Genomic DNA, 10,015 nt, shown 5'->3' with positions numbered 1-10,015 from the left:
GACGTCACTAACGCACAGACTCGATGGGAAACAAAGAATCGTCGTCTTTGCACGGCGGCGGCGTCGGCGTCGTTTCGGACGAGTCCGAAAAGAAACTTTCGACCTACGAGAAGGAAATTCTAGACGCGCTCTCCGACGACGACTTCGTTCTCGTCGAAAAACTTTTACTCGAAAGCGGACTCGAAGTGGATTCGATTACGGATGCGAAACGCGAGAGTCTTCTTTCTATTGCCTGTCGCCTCGGTCATCACAAATGCGTGCGAAAACTTCTCCAATTTGGCGCCGATCCGAACGGGAGTTTGGTGCACCCCGCGGGGGGCCCCGCTTCGAAGAAAGCCCTCACCGTGCCTATTCTCGAAGCGGCTCGCTACGGTAACGTCAACTCGATAAAAGTCCTGCTCGACTACAAGGCAAAAACGAACGCAAAGGACGAAATGACGGGTCGAGGAGCTTTGCACTTGGCCTGCGAATTCGGCCACGCCCCCGTCCTACGCCTTCTCCTGCATCGCGTCAAAACGATCGATCCCAACGCGGGAGACGGCGCGAATTCGACCCCATTGCACATCGCTAGTTTCGTGGGACCCAATTCGCGACAGACGCGTCGTCGCGCTCAATGCGTTTCCCAATTGGCCCGATGGCCCCATTGCGACGTCGACGTTCAGAACGGAGACGCCGAAACGCCCCTTCACATCGCCGCATCGACCGGCAACGAACTCGCGACGGCAATTTTGCTCGGCGCCGGCGCCAATCCCACGGTAAGAAAAAAAATCCCGCGCGGATGTGACGTCAATGTATTAATAGATTGATCATCATACGCGAATGGATGGTAAACGAGCCGGAGCGCCCGTGACTCGATCTGGTAGCGTGCGCCGACCGGGTGCGCCAAGTGTTCATAAAATGCGCGTAATCGCATTTCCTGGGACCCCGGATATTACCGCTAAAATGGCTGGTCACATGACAGTCAGTAATATGATCAGCGAGGCCAGAGGTAAGACACGTGCAGTTTAAATATGAGTTATTGATTTTTCTTCTTCGCAGCTGTTTTGGTAATGAAGCAAGATGCCGCTGTTCCTCCTCTTGAAGTCCAATGTAGAATTGCTATTCGTAATCATCTGGGTCATCTCTATCGACCAATGAGTGCCCTCCAGCCGATCCTCCAATCAATGTCCGCCTTTCAAAGCGATAAACACTTAACCAATTATATCCTCTATAAAAGTCTCGTTTCCTGTCCAAATTCCTCTGAAACGATGCAACAGACTCTCGGAGCATCTGCAACGCATTTCCTCCAAAATCAAACCCGAACGACGACGACGACGACACCAAAAGATCCCGTTCCTCCTAATAAAAGAGTGCCGAAAAAGGATCGCACTTTTTCCGTATCAACCAAGGTCATGGTTAAAGCTTTGATGACGAGCGATAAGCAGAGACTCCATCGTCGACTCTCGACAGACAGCGACGCCGAGTCTTCCGATTTTCCGCCCAGTCTTTCTTCCTCAGCTTCAGCAAGACAACTTAGCGACGTTCTGTCGCCTACTTCTGAGGGTAAACCGGAAATGGTTCGATACGGCTCCGATCCAATACTCAATCTCGATTTCAAAGCAGAATCGATGTACGTTTGAAAAGAATTTTGTCTTGTTTAATCGCACTGCGCACCACTAAGGCTATAGAATATAATCAATTGAGGTAAACGAGCACGTGATCGAATTGCGCTTGCTCCGCAGAGAAGGGTCGTTTTCCCCCGGAAAGTCCCCGCGTGCCGAAAGCCGTCTTCTTCCCGTGCACGCAGCAAATGCTGCAACGTCGGACGCATCGCTTCTAATCGAGAAAAGATGGATCGTCTCATCTTCGCGAGGACAGTCGACGAATTTCGTCGTCTCGCTCGCGAAGCGAGCATCGACGTCAAAAAGAACGGCGCGACACTTCTACACACGTTCTGCTCGCTGGGTCGCGTCGATCTCGTGGAATATCTTCTCGGAAGAGTGGGCGTGCCCATAACGCAGAATCTCGACACGCGACAAACGCCGCTCCACTGCACGCTCGACTGTTCGAACGACGCCGATCAGGATCGAAAACGATGCCATATACTTCGTCTTCTTTTGAATTCGATTCGCGGAGGAGTGAGTCGCCCGGATATCAACGCTCGAGATATCAATGGATGGACTCCATTGAAAATGGCCTGTCGAGCGGGATTGGTCGAATGCGCGCGATATTTACTCCAAAGCGGCGCTAATGTGGATATACGGGATAAGGAGGGATTTGGAGCCATTCACGACGCCGTCGGACATCCGAATGTTATTGCTGAATTGATTCCATATTATGACAATGTCAACGTGGTGACTTTTCATCACGAAACGCCGCTTTTGCTTGCGGTTAAGCAGGGCGAGTTTAATACTGTTCAGTATTTGGTTCACTCTGGAGCGAACGTCAATAAAGAGGATGTGTTTGGTATAATGAAATTTTTTATTAAATTTATATTTTTGAATACTTGGTTACTTTAGGTGTTTTTCCGCTGCTTGCTGCCGCTCGGTTGAGAGATACGAATATTCTTCAAATTTTGATTGATAGTCGCGCGAATATTGACGCCCAAGAGCCGAAAGAGGGGCAAACGGCTTTGCACGAAATAGCCAAAGTCGGCTCCATTGCTCCGGCTCTGGTTCTCATCAAGGGAGGAGCGAGACACGATACGAAGAACGAGGAAGGAAAGACGGCCTATGAGTGTGCCTTAGCTCACTCCGTAGAACTAGCAAAAGCAATGCGAGGTAATACATAATCTATATAATATGTGTATTGATTTTATTGTTTTTTAGCTGCGTTTCAAGAACGTGGGATATACTTGCCTAGTGAAGATACTCTAAAATGTACTACACAAAGTCAATAAGATTTAATTTATTGAGTATTTTTATTTGTAGCTGTGAAGGAGGCGTTTGTTCTCTGCGCATCCGGTTCACCGGATCAACTTGTCGCTCATCTAAAGGAGAACAATGTTGGTGTAAATGTCAATTTGAAAAGAAGAACGCTAGTGCATTGTGCAGTAGAAAACTTCCGGGTATGATTAGTAATATTTATTATATATATAAATAAGAATTTTTTTTCTTGTAGCTTGACGTTCTTCACGTTCTTTCTCAGTTGGGCGCCGACATAGGCGCAATCAACGACGTGAGAAACACGGCTCTTCACTTGGCCTGTCGCGCGTCGCAGGACCACGAGAAGTCCTTTAGAATTTTACAGCATCTTCTCACGCACAAAATACCGATTAATTCGCAAAACGAAGCGGGCGAAACGCCGCTTTTTGCAGCCGCAAAGTAAGAGAAAACCGCGAGCATTTTTGCACTCAAAAAAACGTCTATTGAAAAATAGCGACGGCTTGGCTCGTCACGTGGATTTATTGCTACGTTCAGGAGCTTCTCCTGATATAAGGAATTGTAAAGGAGGTCTTCCTCTTCACGCGTCCTGCACTAGTCCAACTTGTTCAGTTGAAGTAAACCTAATACTGTATATAGGTGATTAATTAATTAATTAATTTTTTTAAGTGTGCTGAACTGCTGCTATGGGCTAGTCCGATAACTGTGAATCGTATGAATGATAAGGGATGGACTGCTCTCATGTGTGCAGTCAAATCCAATGCTATAGACATTGCTAGGTTACTTGTAACTAAAAAGGCTGATGTCAACGTTCAACCAGTAAATAATTACATAAACCCGGACGTTGAGAAATGATTTAATTTTTGTAGAAATCGGGGCGAGAGGATACGGCTCTGTTTTTGGCTGCCGAAGCAAAATCGTACGACTTGTGCCAAATTTTGGTGGAACACGGTGCCAAAATTAACGTCACGGTTGGACGACGAAAAATCAGTCCCTTTCACCAAGTGGCAATGAGTTCGGATCAAGATCCAGTCTCAAAAGACATTTGCCGACTTTTTGCAAGTACAGAGACAATATTAAATATGACGTCATTTTATTTAATTTATAATAATCAGGACACGGCGGCGACTTGACGAAAAAGGATCTCCACGGTAATTCCGTTCTAAGTTTAGTCGAAAAAGCGTTCAAAGAAAAACTAAAAGGTAAAAAAGAATTATTTGAAATAGGCTTCTTCTTCATTGAAGGATTTTTTTTAGTTTGTGCTGAAGAAGGCCCACTTCCCAACAAAGAGCGCGTCGCAACTCCGAGTCCAGCGACGAGTGCAACTGAGACGATTTTGCCTCACGAAGACGACGATCCGCTTTCAATTCAAAACAAGAAAATTTCCTTTGGAAGAACGACTTCGGATCCAAGCAATAGCAGAGCATTGGAACAACTCAGTTCTCCGCCGGTTTTTCCCGTGACGGCGGCGGCGGCGGCGGCGGCGGCGGCGGCGGCGGCGGATCATCGACGAGATTCGACTGACGGTGGCGGCGCCGGTGTAAATTCCAAGGAGAAAAGCAATTTAATGGATTTTGTAATTGACGCTGGTGAATATAGCCAAGTGTATTCTACAGCTCAACAGCAGCAGATCCATCCGGAGAATACAGATCAATCTCATCGAATAAATGAAAGGATGGATCAACTTGCTCTATCTCCTAAGCCGTTATTGCCACCTGACCAGTATTACAAAACTCCCAATGATTTATCTCATCTTTCGGCGGTTGAGATTCCGAAGCAAAAGCCGGGGTCATCTGGCTTATTTAATTTTCCCAACGCTTCGTCGTCGTCGTCGTCGTCGCGTCGTTCGTCGGCTCCCCAAGCGGCAACGGCACTTTCAAAAGAGCAGAAAGAAAAAGAGAAGAAGAATGAATATGCTGCGCCGCGACCAGAGTCCGTCGCCGCCGCTTATCCAGCTACGCCACCGGAGGTTGCCACCTCTTATGCCAATGCAACAACGTCGCCTGTGTCGCCTGTTGACGAAGAAAATCTACCTCCGCCTGAAGCGAAAAAGCCTCCTTCTCCTTCTCCTCCTCGAAAACGCAAAGAACCGACGTGCACTAGAGAAGACTTGATGCCTACGTGGCAGCTAAGGAAAGAGGATATTAAGGTGATATAATAGTCAATTGAAATCGTCGTGAATTTAATTATTGATATAGACGGGTCGGTTGCTTGGCACTGGGGGATTTGGAGACGTTTATGCGGGAACGTTTCGAGGGCAGACGGTGGCTGTGAAGGAGCTTAAGAATATTGGGTCGATGCAGGATAAAATTATTGAGACTTTTTTCAAGGAAGTTGAAATTATGAGGTAATTAATTAATCATTTGAAGGGGGGATTTGGTGGTGAGAATCTCGTTGAATTAGCAAATTGAGACATGAATACGTTACGAAGTTTGTTGGCGCTTGTTGCGACGAAGGCTACTATTGTATTGTGACGGAACTGATGGGGAGGGGAAGTCTTTTTGACGTTCTTCACAAGAGAACCATAATGCTTCGATGGTCCAGAAGAGTTTCCATGGTACCATCACTGAACTCCCGTAATAAGAATTCATTTTTTCTCTCTCTCTCTCTAGTCTTGCAATGCAGCTCAAGGAATGGACTATCTTCACTCCATGAATCCTCCCGTTTTACACAGAGACTTGAAGTCAATGAATTTATTAGTAAGCGAAAATAAAATAATGAATTAGGATTTTTATAGACGAATACTTTTCTAAGGTTGCTGAAGATTTCACTACCAAAGTGGCTGATTTTGTAATTAAAATTCGCTCTAATAGCCATAGTTTTGTACGTGCATATTTAGGGATTGACTAGAACGAAGGAACACACGTTGACTATGATGTCCAGCACACGCGGAACGCCAGCGGTAAGTAATAGAAAAGAAATTCATATTTTCTTTTGACTCTTTCAATACCAGTACATGTCTCCCGAACTTTTGCACGCTCAAAAGGTCTCCGAAAAGATTGACGTCTACGCGTTCGGTAAAAATCGAATCAAAGACGTATTTTTTGTATAATGATTCTATAGGAATTGTTCTGTGTGAAATTGCGACGAGGGAAATTCCGTTTTCCGATCAGCAGATGAACGCTCTCCAGCTCATGTTTGCCGTGTGTAAGGGCTCTCGTCCCACGCTGCCTAGATCGTCCAGAGAGGCGCCCCAATCGTTTTGCGATCTCGCGCGAATGTGTTGGGAGGAGAAGGCGGACGCGCGGCCCAATTTTGCAGATATCGTTCGTCGTCTAAAAGGCGAGATTACCGACGAAGCCAAAAAGTATCCATGATTATTATTATAAAATTATTCTAGAAATTTTTTTGTAACCTTCTCTTCTTTTTACATTATGTAAATCTGCGTAATTGGCGCACGTCGAGGCGTCAGTATCCCGGTTGCCTTATTACGTCATTATCAATCAGAACTACACTGTACTTGTAAACGACTTTCTTTCAGGCACTTTCCGCATCAAAATCGTCTTATCGAGGTAGAGAGGAGGCGAATACGCGACCGTTTTACTCAGAATTGGTCTAGATTTCGCGTTTGTTACGTCGCGGACTCTTCCTCGTAATCGCGTTTATGGCCGCTTCGTACAAAAGCAAGCAACGCTACCAGCGAATCTTGTCAGAAGACGAAAATCCGCCCGACGAACACGTCGGAACGACGGCACAAAGTAGAAAACGACGCGAAAAAGGGGGGGACCCGGTTCGGGGTTGATCACGTGATCTACTCTAGCTTCCTTCCAGTGGGGTCTCATCAAAGATCTCGACGACTTTTTCAGCCAAGTAAGCTCTACGAATCCGGGAATCAATAAAAAAAATGTTGAATTCTTAGATCTATACCTATTATTCGAGACAAGGATTCGTCTGCATTTTCGTGGAGGAATTATTCAGACTTGTGTACGTCAAATCATTTAATTAATTATTTATTTATTTATTTTGATTTTTCTCTGTTTAGGCAATTTGTATTTATTGTCTTCATCTCGCTCGTTTTGCTTGTCTGTATTGATTATGATTTCGTGTTTCACTATGGAGACCCCGTGGTCGAGAATGGAACGACGGTTCGATATCGCTTTCAGGGAAATTCCGTCTTCGCCGTATTTGACTTCAAAGAAATAAGTAGACTAAAGTGAGTATGAAAATAATTTTGATTTGATTAGAATAAAATTTGTGGGAGGGTTTCCACATAGAAGTTATTTAATCTAATAAAAATTAACTGGCTTAATCGTATGTATGGGTATTTATTGTTTTTTCTCTATATAGGACGGATCAAATGTTTGGTGTCAGTCTTTTCCTCTTTGTCGCAAGTGTCTTTTGGTTCGTTCAATTTGTGTACGTTTCCAAGAAAATTTGGGAGGCGTGGCGCATGAAGACCTTCTATTCTCAAATCCTGCAAATTCACGACGTAAAGAGGCATAGCAACAAAGTTGCGCAATAAGAAATTTTTGACTTTTTTAGGATGATTTGGTGAACAAGACTTGGGCCCAAGTGTTGCAAACTCTGATAGACAGACAAGGCTTGATGCCACTTTGTATCGACAAGGATCGACTCACGGAATTAGGTAATTTATTCAAAGTTTTAATTTTATTTATTTATTGATCTTGTGACGTCAGATGTTGTTAATCGAATTATGAGACGAAGGAACTTTCTCTTGGCGATGGAAAATAAGGGAATTGTATCTCATTTGTATCGATTTCCGTTGCTAGGAGAAAGGTGGTTGATATGAATTGTTTAATTTTGACGTCATTTTTGGGGGTTCTTTTAGAACTTTTCTCACTTTGGGAATGAAATTCAATTTGAAAATGATTCTCTTCAGCGATCCGTTTGCTACAAGTTGGCAACTAAGGGATGAGTATAGAAAATCCGTTAATAAATTTGATCTGGCTGACAGGTAATGAATAAATAGATAAATTATTACGCGTCTTTTATTCGATTGTGATTGGTTTAGATTGTCGAAGAAGTTCTTTTGGATTGGTCTCGTCAATCTTTTGCTATTTCCCTTCATATTTGCGTATCAAGTTCTCTACTCTTTCTTCAGTTATGTAGACGTACGTTGCTACGTAGTAGCACTTCTTAGACAATCCAGAAATCGTTTTCTTTTAGATTATCAAGCGCAATCCGTCTACTCTGAGCTCACGGAGATGGTGAGAAAGAGAAGGAGCAATAGATTAATTAACTAATTAATTAAAATCGTTTCAAGGTCTCAGTATGGTCGAATCAGATTGAGACACTTCAACGAACTAGACCACGAACTGAAATTCAGGTCAGAAATACGTCTAGATTCACTAATGGAATTTTTAAATTTATTTTAGATTGGACAAGGGATACAAACCCGGAAAAGAATACATGGACTGTTTTCCCTTGAGAAGACTCTTTATTGTCGTAGCCCAGTAAGAAAATTAATTAATTAATGTAGTAATTAATTAATGTATTTAATTAAGAACTATTGGATTTTTTGCGGGAGCGTGGCTTGCGATTCTAATTGTCGCTAATGTTGTCAACGAGCAACTTCTATTGGCTGACTACATTTTTGTTGTTATTAGTATTCTAGGTCAGATTTTTAATTTGATAGTCTCTAAATTTCACGTGTTACGTTGTTTAGGCTTTACTGTGTCTCTCTCGCGATCTTTGATCCCAGATGAGGTAAAATCAGAGAATCAATGAATTAAAATGAATGAATTGACGTGTCTTTAGAATTTGCCTTTTGATCCGCAAGCAAAGCTGACCGAAGTGGCTAATTACGTTCACTACATTCCTCCCTCTTGGACGAAAGTAGCACACACAACACAAGTATACAAACAAACAAAGAATAATAATAATAACTACGTTTTTATTTTTTCTCTTTATTAGGCACGTGATTATTTTACTCGTCTTCTGCAATTCCAAATAGTCGTTCATTTTTTATATCTGTTATTTTCAGCTGGGTAATTCTATATTGCGTTTAGGTTTGGTATTTTGAGGAATTGCTGAGTCCCATTGTGACGCCGCTTCTTCTCATGTTTTCTCTTCGATTGAAAGCCATGGAAATCGTTGAATTTTATCAAAAATTCACCGTGACCGTTCCCGGCGTCGGCGACGTTTGTTCGTTTGCGATGATGGACGTCAAAAAACACGGAAACCCAATGGTAAAAAATTCCAATTTAGTGAGCCTCTTGTGCTACTCTGTATTGCAGTGGAAATCGGACGAATTCACGGAAGCGCAAAACAACGAACAGGCAGAAAACGGAAAGACAGAAAAATCTCTCATTGCATTCAAAGTACTACTCAATAAATTAAATAATTAAATAATTAAACGCGTTCTTTAGGCGAAACATCCTCGATGGAGAGCTCCCCAGGCGAGCGAGGATTTCTTCTCTTCAATTCAGCCACAAGGTCAGTTTTTCTGTAGGGATGACGTCATATAGTTGGATTTTTCTTAGGACCGCGCGTTCATTTCGCTTCGGGTGTATCGTCTGATCCTTTAGCTACACTTGCCTCTCTTCCTTCCGCTCCAGAATCTCCGAATCAATTCCCGGATAATACTGAGTCGATTGTGAGTCAAGTTGGAGCTCGAAATAACTTATTTTTTTATTTGTTTTTCTAGGCTTTGGATTCTCTTCATCCGAGAGCTGGTTCTCCGCCAAGGGGACTGTATCCGACTGTGGCATTGCAACAGATGAAAGACGAGTTTGGTAATCGTGTCAGTCACGTGGACCGAAGTATCAATCAGGCAATGTTGTCAATGCAAAGAGTAAGAAAGCGTGCACCTACACGTAGAAAAAATATATTAATAATTTGCGTAATTGAAGCATGCTGAAGAACAAGAGGAGAAAGTGCAATTGAGTCAAAGGAAGTACGAGGAGGAAAACTCTGTTCACTTTTGTCTTGACACCAGGTATACCCTTAAAATAAATACTATTTAATTATTATCTAAACGACGTTTTAGTGATGAAAGTTCAGTGTAAGTCGCCATATGACTATTTGACTATTTGATTAATTGATTACCCCCAATAATTAAGTGATGCACGTGAATTATTTTTTACTGTAGTGAGAATTAAATCGTCTGTAGAAAACTATAGTATACACGTATCATCTTATTTTTGGGTGAGCCGCCGCTTGCGCGGCTTCTTGAGGCGCGATCGCGGTTATCT

The 10,015-nt window shown here is 43.2% G+C and overlaps 3 protein-coding genes across 3 annotated transcripts; all 3 read left to right on the top strand.

Annotated features, from left to right (window-relative positions):
• The first annotated feature begins 23 nt into the window (after positions 1-23).
• Positions 24-1,692, top strand: LOC136194624 (ankyrin repeat and SOCS box protein 10-like). Its single transcript, XM_065983817.1, has 3 exons — positions 24-755; positions 802-988; positions 1,039-1,692. The coding sequence occupies exons 1-3, from the start codon at positions 24-26 to the stop codon at positions 1,617-1,619; spliced, it is 1,500 nt and encodes a 499-aa protein (XP_065839889.1). The 3' UTR covers positions 1,620-1,692.
• A 30-nt stretch (positions 1,693-1,722) lies between these two features.
• On the top strand, positions 1,723-6,275 carry LOC136194617 (probable serine/threonine-protein kinase DDB_G0272092). The gene is made up of 17 exons (XM_065983807.1): positions 1,723-2,445; positions 2,499-2,759; positions 2,808-2,858; positions 2,910-3,046; positions 3,100-3,302; positions 3,358-3,478; positions 3,531-3,680; positions 3,731-3,923; positions 3,977-4,063; positions 4,118-5,010; positions 5,060-5,208; positions 5,265-5,418; positions 5,474-5,560; positions 5,616-5,651; positions 5,701-5,763; positions 5,815-5,878; positions 5,925-6,275. The coding sequence occupies exons 1-17, from the start codon at positions 1,830-1,832 to the stop codon at positions 6,176-6,178; spliced, it is 3,519 nt and encodes a 1,172-aa protein (XP_065839879.1). The 5' UTR covers positions 1,723-1,829; the 3' UTR covers positions 6,179-6,275.
• A 3-nt stretch (positions 6,276-6,278) lies between these two features.
• Positions 6,279-9,961, top strand: LOC136194623 (autophagy-related protein 9A-like). Its single transcript, XM_065983816.1, has 24 exons — positions 6,279-6,373; positions 6,421-6,559; positions 6,622-6,671; positions 6,721-6,785; positions 6,844-7,014; positions 7,149-7,290; positions 7,344-7,446; positions 7,499-7,598; positions 7,651-7,776; positions 7,834-7,933; positions 7,989-8,029; positions 8,086-8,148; positions 8,198-8,275; positions 8,327-8,436; positions 8,488-8,528; positions 8,580-8,675; positions 8,736-8,774; positions 8,831-9,010; positions 9,059-9,142; positions 9,191-9,257; positions 9,305-9,417; positions 9,469-9,615; positions 9,674-9,759; positions 9,811-9,961. Exons 2-24 carry the CDS (start codon positions 6,466-6,468, stop codon positions 9,827-9,829), a joined length of 2,115 nt encoding a protein of 704 aa, XP_065839888.1. The 5' UTR covers positions 6,279-6,373; positions 6,421-6,465; the 3' UTR covers positions 9,830-9,961.
• The last annotated feature ends 54 nt before the right edge of the window (positions 9,962-10,015 follow it).

This window comes from Oscarella lobularis, chromosome 13 (genome assembly GCF_947507565.1).
Source record: "Oscarella lobularis chromosome 13, ooOscLobu1.1, whole genome shotgun sequence".
NCBI classification, from domain to species: Eukaryota; Metazoa; Porifera; class Homoscleromorpha; order Homosclerophorida; family Oscarellidae; genus Oscarella; species Oscarella lobularis.
The sequence above is the reverse complement of the archived record's forward strand: the minus strand, read 5'-3'. Positions and strand labels throughout refer to the sequence as shown.